The sequence below is a fragment of the Hyla sarda genome, chromosome 3, assembly GCF_029499605.1.
Source record: "Hyla sarda isolate aHylSar1 chromosome 3, aHylSar1.hap1, whole genome shotgun sequence".
NCBI classification, from domain to species: Eukaryota; Metazoa; Chordata; class Amphibia; order Anura; family Hylidae; genus Hyla; species Hyla sarda.
In genome coordinates, this window is record NC_079191.1 from 362,736,485 (window position 1) to 362,759,516 (window position 23,032).

General features: G+C 38.4%; 1 protein-coding gene across 4 annotated transcripts in view; it reads left to right on the plus strand.

Annotated features, from left to right (window-relative positions):
- BCL11A (BCL11 transcription factor A) overlaps positions 1–16,252 on the plus strand; it is a 150,496-nt gene extending 134,244 nt beyond the window's left edge. For 2 of the 4 annotated variants that reach the window (XM_056567694.1, XM_056567698.1), the window contains 2 exons: positions 8,345–10,358; positions 14,745–14,880. In XM_056567694.1, coding sequence (XP_056423669.1) covers positions 8,345–10,356 — 2,012 coding nt within the window. In that variant the 3' untranslated portion in view covers positions 10,357–10,358; positions 14,745–14,880. Of the gene's footprint in view, positions 1–8,344; positions 10,359–14,744 lie in introns of all 4 variants that reach the window. The other 2 variants (XM_056567695.1, XM_056567696.1) reach the window with 2 other exon arrangements.
- Positions 16,253–23,032: the final 6,780 nt, after the last annotated feature.

Below are 23,032 nucleotides of genomic sequence, written 5' to 3' on the forward strand. Positions count from 1 at the left end.
ACTGCGCTCCTTGCCTGATGACTGGCGATGCAGGGGCCGGAGGCTCATGATGTCATGCCCCTCTTCCTCAATGCAAGTCTATGGGAAGGGGCGTGATGCCCCCCTCCCATAGACTTCTATAGACTGGCATTGAGGGGGCGGAGCCTGCATTGCCAGTCATCAGGCATGGAGCGAAGTTCGCTCCATGCATCAGATGACAGGGGGTGCTGCAGGAGAATGGCGGGGCTTCCCAGAGGCAGGACCCTCACGATCAGACATCTTATCCCCTATTCTTTGGATGGGTGATAAGATGTCTAGGGGTGGAGTACCCCTTTAAGTAAAGTATTGTCTCATAGTGACAGCCTTCAGTTTGTATTAGCCAGTACGGAATATGGAAGTCATAGAAGAGAGACTGCCACCTACTAGGGACTCCTCTCCATGAATCAGTGTAGAGAAGAACCAACACAATGGTTCTCAATCTGGCAGACTCAAGCCTTTTATGCATTACACTTCACTGGTTGCCATGTAATACTACATCTCCCCTAAAGAGGTCACCAGCAATGTCCTATCTATCTATCTATCTAACACCAGATATCAGCAGCACACAAATTGGTGTAAAAAATGAAGAATTTATTCTATTAATCGAATAAATCCTTCACTTTTTATTTACACCAATTTGTGTGCTGCTGATATCTGGTATTGCAAGTTCGGAGCAACTGACCAGGGCTTCAAGACCGCGTGCACCTACTGCGTGGATGACCTTTTTGGTTGTGCTGCTCTCCTGGAATTGTATCTATCTATCTCATATCTATCTCATGTCTATCTCATGTCTATCTATCTATCTATCTATCTATCTCATATCTATCTCATGTCTATCTCATATCTATCTATCTCATGTCTATCTATCTATCTATCTATCTCATATCTATCTTTTCTTTATCATTTTTTGCTGTGTGACCAGATATGGACTGAATAATTATGATTCATTGTCTATTATTACTTATTTCCATTTTTTAGTCGAATATTATTTGTTTTATGTTGGGTGCCTCAGGGGATATCTTTGGAATGCATGCAAAGATTAGATAGAAAGATTACTTTAGTATATGTAAAAATCTTTGATGTTTGGAAAACTAATATTTCTGGCTTGATGATATGGAGGCCATGATAGACTTTACAACCAAGTTAAGAGTAATATCTTATATATAAAACATATTTTTCTCATTCTCATTGAAATACAATGCCTATAAGTGGGTTTGATATATTGCATGGCAAGTGCTGACTTATGTAACAAAATTAGCCTAAATTAAAGGGGCTGACCACTTTATACTATCCCTATTGCTTTCTCCATCCCCAACACTACGATCAAAAGCAAGTGTTCTGTGGAATTCACAGGTGTGTTGAGTCCTCCGGAGATTCTTTGTCACTTATCTCCACATTGGCTATAGAATGAGCATCCTAGATGGTGGACCCTTCTTCATTAACTCTAATGCCAACTTTAGCTTTGGAAATATTCTAAAAAATAGTGGCGACAGGTCCCCTTTAACCTGGGCTTAGGCTGCCATTTTAATATGTTTCAACACATGCACAGAATCTGTCCCTCCTGTTCATTTTTCATAGTAAAAAAAAGAACAAAAAAAAAAGTAGCAACCTACAGGTCTTCACAGAGGCAATGCGGATGCGCAGGTGGAGGCTTATACGGCCTAAGCAAGAGTTTTGTCATTCTAAAATAAAAAAAATAAAAAAATCCCATTACTAATGACTAATCCGTTTTTCATGATATTTGTTGCAGCCAGACAAGTGCCTGAATACTTTACATATTTGTGAAGTGCTAAAGTGTATTTTATTTTCAGCTGAGGCCGTTTTGGAAAAGACTTCTACATCTAGTTGGCACATGAAGAATTTACTTTGGTTTTGCATTCTGTTGGCAAAGAAACATTTTTGTTATAGTTCAGTAGTTTCCTGTTGCTTCTCTCCTCTTTTGGCTCACGCCCCAGCTTCTTGGTTGATTCCTCGGCTGGTGGCTATGGACATGCCAGAGGCTGACATTGAGTCAGTTACATATTGTTCTACTCTTGTCTGAATGCATGCGTCTCTTTATTGTATGTGTTTATAGTTTATCAGAAATTCATTTTATTTTGAGTAGAAGAAATTTATAATGAAATAGGAATATTACGACAAACAATGTTCCAGGTAACATAATGAGCTCTTAAAAGTATATGGTACCTTCCTTTAGGTGGCAGCTCATGCAACTGCTTGGGGAGAAAGCCCAGTCCTGTTAGGTAATATTCCTTTCCGTCTCAAGTTTTTAAAAACATAGTTTTTTTTGTACAGGTAAAACCCCTATCAAATTATAAATACACAATTTGAAAATACCCTTTAAGAAATGGAGTTAGCATAGTAGTAATAAAAATACATTGTTTAAATTCCATAGCTCCTTGACCATTCTGTACACTAACTGCTTACTTAAAGGGGGTTTTGAGCTTAACAAAATATAGAAGGCATCTATATGTGTCTGAATGCCCACCAGATGATGCCACTGTACTGACTATTTTTCATTTTCAACCAAACCGAGCTCTGCGCTGCACCTTTGTTTTGACGCTGCCAGGATTTTCTTTAAAGGGATATTCCAGGATTTTTTTTTATTTGACTATGCTACAGGGGCTGTAAAGTTAGTGTAGTTCATAATATAGTGTCTGTACCTGTGTGTGACTGTTTTCTCACAATTCTTCTGTGATTTTGACCCCAATATTTATTTTTAACAGCATACAAAATGACTGTTGTCTCGGATTTTTAACAGGTTACAATGCGGCTTATACCTGACTCACTAGTCAGCTGATGACAGGGAGCCTGTCTGCTTCAATGGGTGGAGCGATCGCTTGGTGAGAGAGAGCTCAATCTGCAACTAATGCAACAGCTGTAGGCACCCTGACTGAAAACCACGTCTTTTGAAGGAATGCAGCTCATTTATGTAGTAACAGTTGCCTGCATGACTTTCTATTACAATTTGTAAGGTAGTGCAGTAATTACTCCTCATCTACTCCAATATTCTCTTTCTTACTGTGTGTGTATTATCTTCTGACCAGCCTGTGAAACATGATACATCCAGAGACAGTGTACATAAGAAGCATGTGATTGTCCCATGCTATTAAAAGTGAGCATGGTCTGCAAATGCACCAATTACATTTTTCTTAATAATTTGCAAATGCATCATTTTACATTTTTACAATAGTTTTTAAAGATCGGAAACCCCTTAAGTAATTTCTGAATCACTGGCTAATGGGAACTTTCTGCCATGCAAACGTATTTTAAAGGCTGCAGCCATCAGGCAGAATATTCCTTGTAACCCGTCTTAAATGATTAATTTGCCAAAATGTATCAACCTTCATGGTTATACCCAGCACTCACCAGTGATGCACAGTGAAGATTTATTATGCCATAGTGTACAAGAACGCGTTTCGGTGTGGGAGCCTTCCTCAGCTGTCTGCCTAGGCAGACAGCTGAGGAAGGCTCCAACGCTGAAATGCGCTCTTGTACTCACTATGGCATAATAAATCTTCACTGTGCATTACTGGTGAGTGCTGGGTATCATCTTTCTTCTACCTATGGCTTTACCCTACCTCGTGCACCACCGCAGATTCCACAGAAATGCCGACATATTCCATATTAAACCTTTCATAGTTATGGCTTCCCAAGTTCTGAGCAGTACAGAGCTCTAATACGGCACTACTAGAAATCTAAGGGTCCTTATTGTACTTCTGTTTGCAACCTGATTAAACAGGCATGTTTTACCTGATGCAGTATTACTGAGATATTTTTCTACTGATAGATAGATATGAGATGGATGGATAGATAGATAGATAGATAGATAGACAGAAGATGGATGGATAGATTGATAGATAGATATACACTATATCTGTATTACTGTACAAACATTGTTCTGTGAATAAGGCTTGTTTTGCAGCTGCAGTGTCATCACCACTGCTGATATCTATGCTATTTGTTTAGAGGATGTCTGGTCAGGATGAAAAGTTCACATTGATCAATAAAGTTTTGAGCGATAGGCTTGCCTGGTATATCATTAACGCATGCTTGGCTGAACAAGTCACTTTATTTACTAACTTACACTTTAATGTGTCCATTGAACTGTATTTACCATGACTTGGGGTCACACGGTGATTGTCCTCCCAGCACTTCATGTAAAAAATGGTTCTTCAGTGTACACAGTAAGCTGCCGATTTGGAAAGGGCGTATATTAAAGGAGTCTAAGAACTATATAGTAATTTCCACTCTTTTGAATCTAATTGTAGGTAACTTTATCTTCCATTTATCTTTGAATCGAGTTTATTTAGTCTCATTGGAACGGTGCTAGTATCATTTTATGCTCCGGAATCAGAATGACTGTAGATAGGTGACATTTGCTTGGTGTGCGCACGGCTATTATGATCATTAGTTAAATCTATGGCAGTAAAATACATTTATCTGTTAAAACCTTTCATGTAAATGTTATTCTTTTAAAAGACTCAAAAGCTTGTAGAGAAAAAGACGGGGCCTGCATCTACCTTCCAACCTCTAACATTTTTATACACATCTCAGTATTTTTGGAGTTGTTTAGTAAGATAATAAAAAGCCCTTATCGCAAATCGCAAAATTAAAAATGATTTTTATTTCTTCAAAGCAAATGAACATTTTACACTCCGGCAAATCAATGGAAACATAATTTTGCCACGTAGATCAATCCTGATCTTTAGGCGGTTGAAGACGGTCTGAACAAAGTCATTTAGTTGATTATGGCGAGTAGCGCATTTATTGATGGTGTGAAGTTGAGGAATGCAGAGACGCTGCTTAGTATAATAGAATCTAAGCAGCGGCTGAGAGAAATCCAGGGAGCAAGGAGTAACAGTAATGCATTATTTGCTGTTAGTTGGCTACTGATAATTACCATTTTCAAAGCAGCTCTCTTAATGTTATATGGAAGTCCAGGTTAACAACTCTTCTCATTGACATTATTATTAATACATTACCGTACTTCTCCTCTGATATACCCAGCAGAAAGACTAAACTGTAATCATCAAGAACTGTGCACTGAATGTTCATTATACAATAAATGGAGGCTTTCGGCTTTCGGCTTTCCTGCTCTTCTAAGGGAGATCTTGGGTGAACAATAACACATTCAAATTAACTCTCTGTTTCAATTCTTTGTTCGCAATTTAGGCAACACACCGCACTCTATGGAGAATGCTTTTCCTAGGACAAAGGCAGGAAAGTGTAAAAGTGCTATAGCTCAAAGAGCAGAGCACATCTATAGCACTATGTTATAGCTATATGTCTTATATAGAATAGGTTAACATTTGGTCCCCAAGTGCCAGGGGTACTTACATACAGGTGACTCTACGGGCAACTTTGTTTCCTGTTGTTTATACGGTGCCAATACAGGGCCATGTCTTCAGTGAGAATCAGAAAGAAATGCACCATAGACTAGTTTCATAGGAAGCCAATGAACTCATTGGAAAAAAAGAGCGTACCCACAAGAGACCTACCCAAACAGAGGGAGAACTTGCAAATTTTATCTAAATGTTGGTTTGGGTTCCAGAACCTCAGTGTTTGAAGGAAACAGTGCTTACTATTGATTTTTTTGTAGCCTGTGTTGTTAAATCACACTTTTTATGTAGAAATCAGACAACCATCACATCCTGTTGACGCCACAGTGGGTTATTGCCCTCATCTTTTTGTGCATGAATATATTTGTATTTATACATGCTTTTTTATACTTCACTGTTATAGAATATGAATCATAAATTTAGACATATACCTCCAAAATGTATTGGCTGAATGTTCCTTCAGCCAACACTTATCTCTATGTGTCAATGCATTCAGAATGGAGAGAATGGGGGTAAGCTGGCAAACACCCTTGATCGCTGCTTATCTCCCTCACAACAAAAGAATTGAGAAGTTGAAATTCAGCTTGCCCAATCCTTTTGTCCCCAGACATCATTTGTAGGGGGGGAGAGTTGGAAGCCCTCATGAGATAGTCCACTAGGAATGCTGCATGTCCAATGTGTGTGGGAGCCTTAAAAGGGTACTCCACTGCCTCTATGGGAGGGGGCATGGCAGCTGCCACGCCCCCTCGTATAGACTTGCATTGAGGGGGCGTAGTGTGACATCACTAGAGGTGTGGCCATAACATCAAGACCCCCACCTCCCGCACCCAGCATTCTAAACAAACGATGGGGGCTGCACAGAGATCGCGGGGGTTTCAGCTGTGGGACCCCTTGCCATCAGACATCTTATCCCCTATCCTTTGGATAGGGGATAAGAAGTCTAGGGGCGGAGTACCCCTTTAAAGGTGACAATACATTTTCAATACCTGTTAGACCAATGATTGTTCAGTCTACAACTATTTCTCTCGAGCCCCCCATACACATGAACGTTCTGCACAGCTAAATGTTCATGTGTCTTTGATGAAGAGGGGAGGGGTAAGCTGCTCTGGTGGCAGCTTATCTTTCCAAGAACAAAAAAGTCAGGTAGTTAAAATCTAACATACCCAATACTTTTCTCCCCCAACATCCTCTTTTGGGAGAGAGTTGGAATGCCACTTTTGTCTAAAGTGTATAGGCAATTAAGTTATGGGTTCCTTATAAGATACTAAAAGTGATTGTAGTTTTTGTGGGTGCCACAATGTCTCCTACAACAACTCATTTTATTTTGACTTCTTGAGAAATCATATCATTCATTTATTGCTTTTTAAACAAAATAAAATTAATTGCATTAAAAATTCAGTTGCACAAAGGTGCTCACAATGTATAGGTGGCATCTTCTATGTCAAGTGCGTCATTAACACAGTTTTACAAAGCTGGTCTGACTATATAGGTGGCATCTATGTTAAATTCATTATAAACACAGATGTTCAAAGGTGCACTAAACATGGAGATGGCATCTACCATGAGTTCATAGCCCGGAAATTTAAATTGTATAAAACCCCTATTTGCATGAATTATTATACCATGACTGTGGACAATCTGACTTTTTGCTAGAATGAAATTTCTATATTACAATAAATAATGGCAAAAGGTGACTGCAGAATGCAGCTGTAATGTCAACAGTATTTTATTATAAAATCTAGCTACTTTTCACATTTCATATTAAGCAAATGTTTAAAACCTAATTTCATTCTGTATGATCTAATCTTGTAAAGAGATTTATCCAAGAGCAGGATACATTTAATAAGATTAAAAAGCATTGCAAAGTAAATTACAGGTCAGGCCAAGTATAGTACTATTGTATTGAGAGTCTACTCGCTTCTGTGATGTTGTTTTGGTGTTCTGTTGGACACTCTGTTCCAGTTCTCCTAAAGCTAGCCATAGTCCTTAGATTAAACCTAGCTGAACTTTAGAGGACTGGATGAAGCGTATGGCAACCTTCCAACTTTCCACCGATGGCAGAGTGGTAACAGGCGGTTGGATATCAACATGTCTGATCCTTTTATAAGCTGTCACCAAAGAAGTCTAGTGGTGGCTTACTCCCTTCTCCCTATTTAGAACACATAAAGGCTTGCTAACAGTGGTTAGAAGAGAGAACTTATTTGGGCGACAACTAACTAAGGCATATGAGCAATACTGTATAATACTATTACAGATGATCTTTGAGTTTACATTAGTGATTGAGTGGTTGAGAAAACAGCAATCTTTATACACATACTCAAAAAAGATGGTAAACACAATATACAACCTGAAAAAAGAAATTAAGGGCCACCTTATTTATGTATTTCCTTTTACTTATATTTAACTACCTTATATAGTGTATCTTTATAGGGCTCACAATCTAATTTATCAATCAAATTTATGGAAAGCCAGTTAACCTCTCAGTATGCTTTTGAAATATAAGAATACCCAGAAGCCCATGCCAACACTTAGAGAAGTAAAACTAACTTTATAAAAGTGTTTTCAGAATCAAAGAGCTGCAAAGAGGCGGCCAATGAGCCAATGTTCTTTTCCTAGCCTTTCTTTTTAAACCCCTTTCATTTTACGTTGAGAACACAGGTTAATTTTCTTCTTCCTACGATGACAGCAGTTATGTACATACAGGCAATCCTTTTTTGACAGTAAACTTCCTGGCAGGCGACCAAACTCTTTTCTTTGCCAATGTAACTCTTCCCAATGTCACATCATTTTAAAATTAAACGCAAAAAATGGAACTTTAACAGGGTGCTCATAATGTACATTTGGCAACTTCCCCAAAATTTCTCAGTAAAACCGTAAATAATTTTCATTGCAAAATGATCTAATTGATTTTACTTATAAGCTTTGTGTTTTATGCATCCTGAACATTTAATTGATCAATAATTGATGTTACTGTTGCTGTTTTTCAGGCAAGGATGAGCCCAGCAGCTATACATGTACAACATGTAAACAGCCATTCTCCAGTGCATGGTTTCTCCTGCAACATGCACAGAACACTCACGGCTTCAGAATCTATCTGGAAAGTGAACATGGCAGTCCTCTAACACCCCGGGTAGGCATTCCATCAGGACTGGGTGCAGAATGTCCTTCACAGCCACCACTCCATGGAATTCATATTGCTGACAATAATCCCTTTAACCTGTTGAGAATCCCTGGATCAGTATCAAGAGAGGCTTCTGGTCTATCTGAGGGTCGATTCCCACCAACTCCCCCATTATTTAGTCCCCCACCAAGACATCATTTGGATCCACATCGTATAGAACGTCTGGGTGCAGAAGAAATGGCTCTCGCAACACATCACCCGAGTGCCTTTGACAGGGTACTGCGACTTAACCCCCTGGCTATGGAGCCACCAGCAATGGATTTTTCAAGGAGACTTAGAGAGCTAGCTGGTAACACTTCCAGTCCCCCTTTGTCACCCAACCGACCAAGCCCTATGCAAAGGTTACTGCAGCCATTCCAGTCCAGCAGCAAACCACCATTTTTGGCAACTCCACCCCTCCCTCCTCTTCAGTCTGTACCTCCTCCTTCACAACCTCCTGTTAAATCCAAGTCTTGTGAGTTTTGTGGAAAAACTTTTAAATTTCAAAGCAATCTAGTAGTACACCGTAGAAGCCACACTGGAGAAAAACCTTACAAATGCAACCTGTGCGACCATGCATGCACGCAGGCCAGCAAACTCAAACGCCACATGAAAACACACATGCATAAATCCTCCCCAATGACAGTAAAATCAGATGATGGTCTTTCTACAGCCAGTTCTCCAGAGCCAGGAACCAGTGATTTAGTTGGTAGTGCAAGCAATGCCCTCAAATCTGTAGTGGCCAAGTTCAAAAGTGAACATGATCCAAACATGATCCCAGAGAATGGTGATGAGGAAGAAGAGGAAGAAGAAGAGGAGGAGGAAGAGGAGGAAGAAGAGGAGGAGGAGGAGGATTTGACAGAAACGGACAGTAGGCCGGATTATAGTTTTGCCCTGAACCTTGAAGCTACTCGTCACCACGAAAACAACTCCAGATCTGGTGAGGAAAGCCGATCTATGCCTGATGTCATGCAAGGCGTGGGTCTTGGTGCAATGCATCACTTTAGTGATGCCTTTCATCAGGCGCTGGTTGATAAACATAAAAGAGGGCATTTATCCGAACCAGAAGTGCAAAGAGACACTTGTGATGAAGACTCAGTGGCAGGAGAATCAGACCGCATAGATGGTGGTACTGTTAATGGGAGGGGATGTTCACCTGGTGAATCTGCTTCAGGAGGCTTGTCAAAAAAATTGCTTCTCGGTAGCCCAAGTTCCATGAGTCCTTTTTCTAAACGCATCAAACTTGAGAAGGAATATGACCTCCCTGCTGCAACTATGCCTAACACAGAAAATGTTTACTCCCAGTGGCTTGCTGGCTATGCCGCATCCAGGCAGCTAAAAGATCCATTCCTCACTTTTGGAGACTCTAGACAATCGCCATTTGCCTCCTCTTCAGAGCACTCATCTGAAAATGGTAGTTTACGTTTCTCTACACCTCCAGGGGAGATGGATGGAGGGATTTCAGGCCGTAGTGGCACAGGAAGTGGAGGAAGCACTCCCCATATTAGTGGCCCAGGGCCTGGAAGGCCCAGTTCAAAAGAGGGCAAGCGCAGCGACACTTGTGAGTACTGTGGAAAAATCTTCAAGAACTGTAGTAACCTTACTGTTCACAGGAGGAGCCACACTGGTGAAAGGCCATATAAGTGTGAGCTTTGCAACTACGCCTGCGCGCAGAGTAGCAAACTTACCCGGCACATGAAAACACATGGTCAGGTGGGAAAGGACGTTTACAAATGTGAAATTTGTCAGATGCCTTTTAGCGTGTACAGTACCCTGGAGAAACACATGAAAAAATGGCACAGTGATCGAGTCTTGAATAATGATATAAAAACTGAATAGAGGTATATCGATAAACCCCATGTAGATTTTTTCTAGTCCCATGTGATAAAAAATAATGAAAGCTAAGGATACAAGACCGTGCTTATCACTAGCACTCCTGATTTTTTTTTTATATAATTTTCTTTATTTTAATTTTTAATTTTTTTTTTGTTCTCACCGTTTGAATGCATGTTCTTTATTGGGGCAATATTATTGCATTTTACGCAAACTTTGAGCCTTTCTCTTGTGCAATAATTTACATGTTGTGTATGTTGGTTTTTTTATTATTATTTTTTTGTTATTATATAATAGACAGCATGTATGGTATGTTATAGCTATTTTTCATTTGTCCCTGAATTAGTTGCTAAACAAACATTATTGTTTCCAGTGACCATGCTGCATACATTCTGCAATACATATCATGTATAGTTTTGTGTTCTGATGTGCAGAGGGAACATCTCTTCACCAGACTTCCAGGGACAGGTATTAAAATGCTGGTGGAACCTCATCTCCTCATGTCAGGGGTTATTTTTAAGTATTTAAAAAAAAGCAAATATTATGACAAAAGAAGCAAACCGTCAACAATACATAGAAAAAAAAGGCCTTCTAATAATAATGTGTATTATCATTTGGTTAAATAAAGCATATCTGAGTGCCTTCAGTCTATTTGAAACCATGTCAATGGTTCTTCCTACGTTGAACGGAATATGTAGTTTAATTAAACTTGGATATATGTAGGTCTCCATTGATCTAATGTATAATTATAATATATTGTATTTCCTATAACTGAGGCTACCTAAAATATGACCCAGTATGTCCTAGTTAATCATCATTTCCATGATATTTATTTAAGGAAATATAAGCTAGCTGTATTGGAATTGAAGGAAGATGATTCTTGGTTCCAGTTTACATATGTGCAGACCTTTAGGGTTTAGGGGTTTTCTAGGAAATAAAAAAAAATAATGGCCAATATGATGTCTGTAATTCCTGCACTCTAGTGAGTTCCATAGCCCCTTATAGTTCATCCAGGTACAATGGATTTACCCTATGTATAATTGTGCTTAGTACCACAGTTCATTCAAATTGATGTGAATGTGGTTGATCTTCAGTACAAGGCACAGACTCATTCAGCCCTTGATCCTTATCTATAGGATAGTTTATCGATCCGTTATCAGTGAGGGTCTGATCAGCTGCCCCCCCCCCCACTGATAATGCATTGATTGCCTATCAGTGTTTCCTCCTGAGAACTAAAAAAAGTAACTTTTTAGTAAGCACATAAGAAAAAACATAAATATTAACAATACATGCTAGACTGACAATCGGTAACATTGTCATCAAATCCCATACAGTATGGCCTAAGCAATGTAATTCTATCAGTTGGCACAATAGCTACATGGAAAATAGATCAGCTCACCAGTAAGTCCATGTAAATAATGCACATCTGATAAGAGTCCTGGAGCATGGATTCAGGGAGCCGCTACTCCCAGTAACATGAAGAAACAAAAAGTGAAAAGGGTCCAGCTGGACCCTTTTCCCTTTTCGTTTCTACAATAACTACATGGTCAATGTGGTACCATGAAAAGAAGCAGGCAAATAAGCTAACTATAATGATGATTAACTATGAACTTTCGAGGCATGACAAAAAAAATATAAAAAAGAAGAAGAAAGAGAGACGAAAATACTCCCTTAAAAAAGACATGCATAAAAGTAAACATTCTACCCAACAATATATTTCTATGGCTGTGTTTTTTTTTTTTTGTTTTTTTTTTAATCTTTCTTTGCACTGTCTATTGTTATTACAAATATACCGATTCATTGTTTTCAATATTAAGCTACTATCTTTCCCCCGGTTGGTATTCAAATAGCACTTGACTCTTCCAGAAATGTGTGTACCTTTTCCTTTAATCAGAGGTACTGTGGTTGAGTATAAAGAATGCTCAGATACATTTAAATGCACTGTACAATTTTCCCTGTTTACAAGCTTACATATAAGGGAAATGTTGCAAAAAAAAAAAAAGTTTGTATGTATATATATATATATATATATATATATAAGTATAAAAAAGATGTATGTACGTGTGATGCCATGCACATACAGACATATACACTTAGATAAATATGAAAAAAAATATATGTATATATATACATATATACATACAAGTACGCATGTATATATATACTCTGCCAGTTATGTACTTGACTTACAGTTATGCAGAAACCATGTAGACAATGCTGTGAAAGGAAACAGACCACATGTACTTTACAGAATAATGATCACTTTTTGGCCTTTACAGTACAGGGGTATTTTTGGTGTACAAAAACCGTTTTAAATATTAATGTTTTTGTGTGTTTTTTTTTATTTTATTTTTTATTACAAAAGCATACATTTTGTTTAGGGGATTTGTATTTTAGGGCTTCACTGTCTTGTTGAAGACATAATATCCATTGCAAATAAAATTGTAGAGGAATTTCTATGCCTTGGATATATCCTGTTTTTTCAGGTTGTTTATAAATGTGCATCGGGGAAGAAGGTTCCATATTATTATATTAGTACTTAAATCTAGGGAAATGCACACTCATCTTGATTCCTATGCTAAAAAACACATCTATTGTCTTTTTTTTCTGTACTTTTAGAATGGTATTTGAATTTTATTGTTCATCTAGTGTAGGATCTATAGTATTTATATTGAAGCTTGTATTTTTAACAGTTACTTGTTCTTTTTTTTGGAAAGGTGTCAATGTACCTTTTATGGTAGTGGAATAAAACACAGGCTGCCACAGTATATATATACAAATATATATATATATATAAATATATATATTTTTTTTCATTTCGGCAGGATAATATAGTGCAAATTATTTGTATGTTTTAAAACAAGAAAAATAAAAAATTTTGTGTGACATTGTACAGTACAGAAGCCATATGATGGCTGCTTGGTAATACCGATTAGAATGTCATGCAAAAAAGTCGTCTTACAGAGGGCTGTACATATCCTTTTATTTTTCCTTCTCTCTTGCTGCCATACTGTACACAGTACCGCAAACTGATGGCATTGGTTTGTTCTGTAGCGTGCTTTTCTGTCCCTTTTCCACCTACATTCCAGCATCAAAACTTCATATGCAGTAAAAGAAACACATTTTATTTTTTTTCATTGCCAAAAAACTAAATGGTGCTTTATATATATATATATATATATATATATATATATATATATATATATATATTGGAAAATAAAATAAATAAATCGTATGCAAAGCATATTAAAGTGGGTGATCACTCAAGTCAATACTTTTTTTCTTTTTTTTTTGTAAATGGCAATGTAGAATATTTTGTTATTGGCCTTTTCTATTCCTGTAATGAAAGCTGTTTGTCGTAACTTGAAATTTTATCTTTTACTATGGGAGTCACTATTTATTATTGGTTATGTGCTTATGTTTAAAACGGAGGCACATATTTTGAGCTTTTTTAAAAAAAAAATATTTTTCTTATTATTTTTTATTTTATTTCGATGACCAAAGGTCATGCAAACCTGGCTTTTATTGTATTTGTTTCTGGTCTGTTAATTTCTATTGGAGAAACCACTGTCTGTGTTTTTTTTTTTTTTGTTTTTTTTTTCGCAGTTGTCTGCATTATCCTGTTCATATACCCATTTTGTCCCTTTTATTGAAAAATAAAAAAGTAATAAAATACACAGCATCAGACTCTTGTGACCTTATTTGACACTATTATGAAACATAGCTTGCTAAAAAAAAATACCATGGAAAACAAAGTAAATTATTTTATTAATGGCACTTATTCATAGTTTTTCATTCAAAATAGTGTCAGGCGTAAACAGTATATATATTCTACAATTATAACCTTGATACAGTTCCAATGGTTCTTCTTTTTTAAGTCAGCATCCATATGTTTAGACACAAAATAGCCACAAAGAAAAATAAATACATAAAGAAATATATCAATAAATAATAGGCATGGTAAAAAATATATATTTTCAATTTTTAACACTAGTCAAATTTTTTTGGGGAACAAAATCACATCAACCCGCATTTCACAAGCTTCACTATTTTTCATATCTGTATAAGCTATTAAAAGTCACCTGCAATGTCAATTTTTTTTCCTCCAATCTCCATATTTGTTTTCCACTTTACAAACCATGCATGCATTACCATCCATATGGCTTTTATTTGTATACTCTATGTACCATAATTTTTCTTTTTTGCATTTCTGTCCAAAGTGGCAAAATAAAAATTTGTCGCACAATTAGAAAAAAAAACAACAAAAATATATATATATATATATATTGTTTTCTTTCAATGCATAATGGTTTGTAATCTTCTTATTCCCCATGTCTTTATGGTAGTACATTTTTTTATTTACTAAGAGTGTGATTTGTATCCCTTTTTTTCAGGGGGAAAATACAACAGCATCTTTAAATCTAAGGACAGAACAATCAAATTTATATGGCAAGAAGTCTGAAAAGATATGCAAAAGTGTAAACAAATATGCATACCAATTTGGACAGAAATAAATAACACCTAAAAAAGAAGACAAAGGAGAAGACGATCGTGCTGATATGAACAGGCCAACTTATTGTAAATGAAAAAAAAAAATAATAATAATAATTCCTTCAACCTGACCTCTATGTATTATACTTGTAGTTGAGTATTATTGGTCATTGCACCTAGCAGGAATGCTCTTAGAGTACATTACTTCCCTGTATTGACATGACTTTGACTTAAAAAAAAAAAAATATACAAATAGCCACAAAAGCCAGCACAGGATTTACGATGTCATCTGAAGATACAAAAATTTACATAAATTTTTCACATAAATTTTTTGGGGAAAACAGATGCACATTTTGCAGAATATATTATAAAAACATATTTAAAAAAACACCGTACAAGTAACTAATATTATTTCAACGTATTATATGCTGGACTGAAATGGAGAAATCCCACTGAAAATCACAGCCTTAAGCAGTACATTTTGCTGTCTTGGTCTTTTAGGACATCATGATACCCTTATTTAAGAGATAATATACAGTACTGCCTCGATAACTGGGGCTTTAAAAACTAGTCAACAAGAACATAATTTACAAATGACACGTTGTACTCCGAGCTCTAAAGGAGGAAAATAATGGTAATACAAAGTGTGACATTTTCTAACTGTGTGATAAATTAATGGTGTTATAAAAACCATGAACCATTGAGGCCTTTTCAAGTTTGTTAGAAATCTGCACCAGATTTATATGGCACCCATAATGTGTTCTTAAGCTGCTGTAAAATTTCATGCAAGCATGACCTAGTGTCCAGAGAAAATTTTATAAATATATTTCTATGTTGGAAAAAAAAATTGATGTGGTAATCCTTCACCGTTTACTGTTAGACTTTTGAGGCCAACTTTAAATAATAATGTAGAAGTAAAACCGTGTCCCATTAGAATCTTGTATAAGCTCTTGAGACAATAGGATCACTCAAGATATTTTGTGCAAAGATGCTGAAGACCATTGGTACAACAAGGATTTTTTTTCTTTCTTTTCTTTGGTTTGACTCCATTTATATGTTCCTACAAAGTCGCAATAAATCCGGAATAAAAGGAGATCTAGTATCAGTGCCTGAAATTCTAAATATTTGCTTGCATTATAAACAAAGGGAAGGGTGAGAAAGGGGAAGGGGTTTTCCTTTTAATGCAGTTTGTACAGAATAACATATTGTAGGGTAAAAACAACAATTCTGCCAGTTCTTATGTTAATTGTTACCCATTTTGGGGTGAATTTAATGTGATGTAAACTGTTGTTATATACTGAAAGTATATTCCAGGAACCATTGTTAATATACATTATACATTTGCCTTTAAAAAGGCCCGAAACACAAAAGAAATTAAATTGACACAATAAACTGTAAAGATTTAGGCCTGTTTTTTTCTCATTATCGATTTTTTTTTGTTAAGAAAAAAAATAAAAATCAATGATTATTACCTGAAATCACAGGCTATGTTGAATGAAACAAATTATATGTGATGAGTCCTGAAGTTGGAAATGGTTAGCTTGAATTGTATGCTACATTTATTGAAATACAGAATGCAAGATGAATACAGGAGATGATCTGCAAGACCACAACAAGAATAACGACACCTCCAAGTTCAAGAGTACATTGCCACTTTGGGAATTGGATATAATCAATACACTAATGTAAGCAGCCACATAACATATCGGTCTGTCCTTGCATATCTTTAGCCTTCTGACTGCATGAATGTACTTAAGTTTCTGGTAAAGGATGGCGAGGGGGTTAATTATCCACTAGGCTACAATTCTCCAAAAAAATTAGTTCCCGTTTCAGATACAGACGTCTGTTGAGCCTCAAAGAGTAACCTGTGACCCCATCTTTCACTTTTTTTCTGCGTGTATGACAGAGCCAGTTTAAACATATTCTGGGTTAACCCCTGAATACTGCAACAATTGCTTTGCAGGAAAGGGCATGGGGAATTTACTGTCAACAATCACGCTCATCACAACAGAAACGTAAATTACTCAAAGTTGTAAAAAGAATAAAGCTGTAAATTGGATAAACATTTTCAGGAAGACTTCTGCAAGCAATGCAGGTAAAGCAGCAACAACCCATCTTTCGTTGACCTTTGACAGATGTTTGTAACCTACTGACTTGTACAGTGTATATATTTATATATTTAAATGTAGGCAGTTTTGGAACATCTGGTGCAATAGTCTGTGTCTACTTTTTACTTTGAACTCATCCATTGGAATTTCATAATTTACCTATGTTTGAAGGCTCAAGGGGACTTCTTGAAAATTCCTGGCATATTTTTAGAAGGACCGTCAATTACAGAAATCTCATAACTTACAACACATTAGCTGACCACACCCAACAGCCACACATACGAAATAGGCACTTCACATATTATTCAGTACAAATAGTGGTCACTCAATAGGATTTTTTCTATAAGTTGAAACCGCATACTGGAATCTGTAAACATTTACGGAATACTACAAGAAGGCTTTTATGGCAAGACCAGACTAGCTAATCACAGAGTAGACAGTATTTAGGGGTCTTGCTATTTTATTATGTACAAGATGTTTTTAGAAAATTGAAGCTGTTATGATAAAACGATTTATACCTTTTTTTTTGTCATGGTCTTCCTTGGCAGTAGGGCATTTCCTTAGGCTGACTTTACTTTATTACTATTATTGAGCCTGATAATACTGTATCCCTACCCTAAATTGATTATTATTGTCTAATGCAGTTCACAATTTCTGTATAGAGATGTGACTTAGAGGACAATATGTACACGTCGAACAATAGTTAAAGGGATAGTCTTTCAATCAAATAGAAACTGCTTTTAAAGGGGTACTCCGCCCCTAGACATCTTATCCCCTATCCAAAGGATAGGGGATAAGATGTCAGATCGCCACGGTCCCGCTGCTGGGGAGCCCTGGGATCCCCTCTGCGGCACCCTGCTCTCATTACAGCACAGAGCGAGTTCGCTCTGTGCGTAATGACTGGCGATATGGGGGACGGAGCAGCGTGACGCCATGGCTCCGCCCCTCGTGACATCACGGCCCGTCCCCTTAATGCAAGTCTATGGGAGGGGGCGTGACAACCGCCACGCCCCCTCCCATAGACTTGTATTGAAAGGGGCGGGCCGTGACGTCACGAGGGGCGGAGCCGTGACGTAACGATGCTCCGGCCCCTGTACTGTCCGTCATTACGTGCAGAGCGAACTTGCTCTGTGCTGTAATGAGAGCGCGGCGCCGCAGCGGGGATCCCAGGGCTCCCCAGCAGAGGGGCCGTGGCGATCTGACATCTTATCCCCTAGGGGATAAGATGTCTAGGGGCGGAGTACCCCTTTAAGGGTTTGGTGGGCAATAGAATTTCCTACATGGAGATGCCTCCAAAACCTACAGTACTACACTAAAGCTTCACGCTTATGGGCATATGATAAATGTCTTACAACTCGGGGATGTAAAAAGCCCTTTTTAAAGTACCTTTAGACTTTTATTGGGCCCTATAGTAGTCTCAATTTCATAAAGTATAATACATAATCCATAGCATGCTGCATTATGGATCTTTTTTCTCTCAGAAGCATTGGTTCTAATGAAAAGATTACCCATAGTATCCATTAGAACTATTTTTTCCTATAGAAGAATATTAACAATGGTCTTACAGGAGCATACCCCATAAACCCATGCCATAAGCAGCACAATATGGAGGCATACAATGTCCTTATGACATATTGTGAAACTGTAGGGAATCCTCATGTCTCTGTAAAGACAGGACATGCACACTACTCTGACATGCTCATGAGGTCTAATAGAGGTAAGATGTGAATTTCTTTTCATGTGTTCTTAGTATGGGCAATAGGAATTCCAACACAGAGACTCTGACTCAGGGAATAACTTTTTCCCAACATAGTCCAGATCTTGATTTTTTTTAACTATTATTTATTTTTATAGTTTCTCTTGATTCCAGGATGCTGTACATATGATAAGGGTTACAATACATAGAATATGAACCTTACATAGAGTAAATGACAGAGACAAGGCCTAGCCCGTGAGGGCTTACAATCTACAAGCGAGAGGGAGGGAAACAGTGGGTTAAGGAAACAGTGGGTCATCTGTGAGCAGTTAGGAAAACAGCTCTTCATAGTGCCGTGGCAGTAGAGTTATGGTTATTTGTAGGCTGTCCTAAGGAGATGGGTTTTCAGGTTGCTTTTAAGGGTCTTGATGGTGGGGTAGGGTAGTGAGATCCAGGGCATGGGGGAAGCACAGGAGACATCAGGGAGATGGTTGTATGAGGTACAGATGAGAGCACAGGTGGAGGTCTTCAGCGGATCAGAGATGACGTGAGGGGCGGTATTGGGAGATCAGGTCAGAGGTGTATGGAGGGGACAGGTTAGGGACGGCATTGGATGTCATTAACAGCAGTTTAAACTAAATTCATTGGATAATTGGTAGCCAGTGAAGAGGCTGGAAGATAGGAAAGGAGGAGCAAGGAGAGAGGTGAATCAGTCAGGCTGCAGAGTTCATGATGAATTGAAGCAGAGTGTTAGCATTTGATGGAAGGTCACAGAGAAGGATGTAACATCCTGCAGTATTGTAGACAGTTAGGATTGAAGAAACATAGGCACCATTAGGTACTAGACTTATGATTTACAGTAACTGCACAAAGAATGAGAGATAATGAATGGGATGAAGAATGGGAATGATTTTGATTAGAGATGAGCGAATTTTCCGGAAAAATTTGGTTCAGTCCGAATTTATTTGCGGTGAATCACTATTAAAAACAGCTATTTGTGGCCTACAGAGAGCCCCAATAAGGGTGTAGAACACTTTGCCTTGCTGTAACATGCATAGGGTGGGTGCTGGGTTACTGAAATAATACTGTTATTCAGTATAACATGCAGATCAGAGGCATCACTATTAAAATCACTGTCGTAGAGTGGCAACATGACACAGCATGGAGGTGGCATCAGTATGAGAAGACCACATAGTGGCTGAATGACACAGCATGGAGTTGGCAGCAGCATGAGGAGAACATATAGTGGCTGAATGACATAGCGTGGAGATGGAGGCAGCATAAGGAGAACATATAGTGGCTGAGTGACACAGGGTGGAGGTAGCGGCAGCATGAGGAGAACATATAGTGGCTGAATGACACAGCGTGGAGGTGGCAGCAGCATGAGGAGACCATATAGTGGCTGAATGACACAGCCTGGAGGTGGCAGAAGCATGAGGAGACCATATAGCGGCTGAATGACACAGCGAGAAGGGGACGGCAGCATGAGGAGACCACATAGTGGCTGAATGACACAGCCTGGAGTTGGTGGCAGCATATAGTGGCTGAATGACACAGCCTGGAGTTTGCGGCAGCATGAGGAGAACATATAGTGGCTGAATGACACAGCGTGGAGGTGGCGGCAGCATGAGGAGAACATATAGTGGCTGAATGACAGCATGGAGGTGGTGGCAGCAGGAGGAGAACATATAGTGGCTGAATGACACATCGTGGAGGTGGCGGAAGCTTGAGAAGACCATATAGCCTCAATAGGGGTGGAGAACACTTTGCCTTGTCCTAACACGCATAGGGAGTGTGCTGTGTTATATCACCAACAAAAAGACCCAAAAGGGAAAAGAACCACCACTGGTTTACGACAAATACTTGTACAGCTACAAAAAAAAAAATGTAAAATATAGTTTTATTCAACACATATGCAATTTGACATACATTTAAAATGTAAAGTAAAGTTAAGATCAAGGCACAACAAGTTGGATTGAAGTTCAAGATGGATTGAAGCAGAGTGTTAGCATTTGATGGAAGGTCACAGAGAAGGATGTAACATCCTGCAGTATTGTAGACAGTTAGGATTGAAGAAACATAGGCACCATTAGGTACTAGACTTATGATTTACAGTAACTGCACAAAGAATGAGAGATAAAATGGGAATGATTTTGATTAGAGATGAGCGAATTTTCCGGAAAAATTTGGTTCAGTCCGAATTTATTTGCGGTGAATCACTATTAAAAACAGCTATTTGTGGCCTACAGAGAGCCCCAATAAGGGTGTAGAACACTTTGCCTTGCTGTAACATTAATAGGGTGGGTGCTGGGTTACTGAAATAATACTGTTATTCAGTATAACATGCAGATCAGAGGCATCACTATTAAAATCACTGTCGTAGAGTGGCAACATGACACAGCATGGAGGTGGCATCAGTATGAGAAGACCATATAGTGGCTCAATGACACAGCCTGGAGTTGGCGGCAGCATGAGGAGACCACATAGTGGCTGAATGACACAGCATGGAGTTGGCAGCAGCATGAGGAGAACATATAGTGGCTGAATGACATAGCGTGGAGATGGAGGCAGCATAAGGAGAACATATAGTGGCTGAGTGACACAGGGTGGAGGTAGCGGCAGCATGAGGAGAACATATAGTGGCTGAATGACACAGCATGGAGGTGGCAGCAGCATGAGGAGACCATATAGTGGCTGAATGACACAGCCTGGAGGTGGCAGAAGCATGAGGAGACCATATAGCGGCTGAATGACAGTGAGAAGGGGACGGCAGCATGAGGAGACCACATAGTGGCTGAATGACACAGCCTGGAGTTGGTGGCAGCATATAGTGGCTGAATGACACAGCCTGGAGTTTGCGGCAGCATGAGGAGAACATATAGTGGCTGAATGACACAGCGTGGAGGTGGCGGCAGCATGAGGAGAACATATAGTGGCTGAATGACAGCATGGAGGTGGCGGCAGCAGGAGGAGAACATAAAGTGGCTGAATGACACATCGTGGAGGTGGCGGAAGCTTGAGAAGACCATATAGCCTCAATAGGGGTGGAGAACACTTTGCCTTGTCCTAACACGCATAGGGAGTGTGCTGTGTTATATCACCAACAAAAAGACCCAAAAGGGAAAAGAACCACCACTGGTTTACGACAAATACTTATACAGCAACAAAAAAAAAATGTAAAATATAGTTTTATTCAACATATGCAATTTGACATACATTTAAAATGTAAAGTAAAGTTAAGATCAAGGCACAACAAGAGCAACTGAAGAAAAGTTGAGGGGGTATAGTAGGTATAAATGCATGGGATACAGGGAGATAGTACTTATAAGTAGAATGTTAAGCCACAAGGGGCAGACATGACATCAAAATGTGCATACAGTCAGACAATGAAAAGTATTTTAAAAGAATATAAATAGCAATGTTTAGAAAAAAGAGAAAGAGATCAATAACATCCTGCCATGCACTGCCTACCTACCACCTCCAACCCCAACATACATTTTGCTTGTGCTTCGAAACGTACGTTGGGGTTGGAGGTGGTAGGTAGACAGTGCATGGCAGGATGTTATTGATCTCTTTCTCTTTTTTCTAAACATTGCTATTTATATTCTTTTAATATACTTTTCATTGTCTGACTGTATGCGCATTTTGATGTCATGTCTGCCCCTTGTGGCTTAACATTCTACTCATAAGTACTATCTCCCTGTATCCCATGCATTTATACCTACTATACCCCCTCCACTTTTCTGCAGTTGCTCTTGTTGTGCCTTGATCTTACATTTAAAATGTAAAGAAAAGTTATGTCAAATTGCATATCTGTTGAATAAAACTATATTTTGCATTACTGGTTTTTCTTGTTGATGTATATGTAGTGTGCTGTGTTAGTGAAATAATACTGTTATTCAATATGACATGCAGATTACAGGCATCGCTATTAAAATCACTGCCGCAGAGTGTCTGGATGTGGCAGCAGGGAGACCATATGATGTCAAAATTTAAGAGAATATAGATTTTTTATGTAATTTTTATTTAATTAAATTTTAATTTATTAAACATTTTTGAGTACCCATTCTGGTGAGCATCGAGCTGGCGGTCCTCCGCCAGGCGAGATACCACCTGTTCCAGCCCCTGCCTCTCAGCACCCCCCTGACTGTGAAAGTGCGAATGTTTCATTTAATCAGTTATGGTTCATTGTTATCGCTCCAAGCTGTTTCATTGGATTCTTGTGGTAATACCACAGGTAATATATGACGTCGACGACCATAGGGCCTCAGTCTTGGAAAGATTACAATTTTTTTTATTTTATTTAAGATTTATATTAGATTCCCAAGAGTTTAATGTCCTGGCGATTACTTTGAAATAATTCTGTATGACCACAAAACCCAATCTA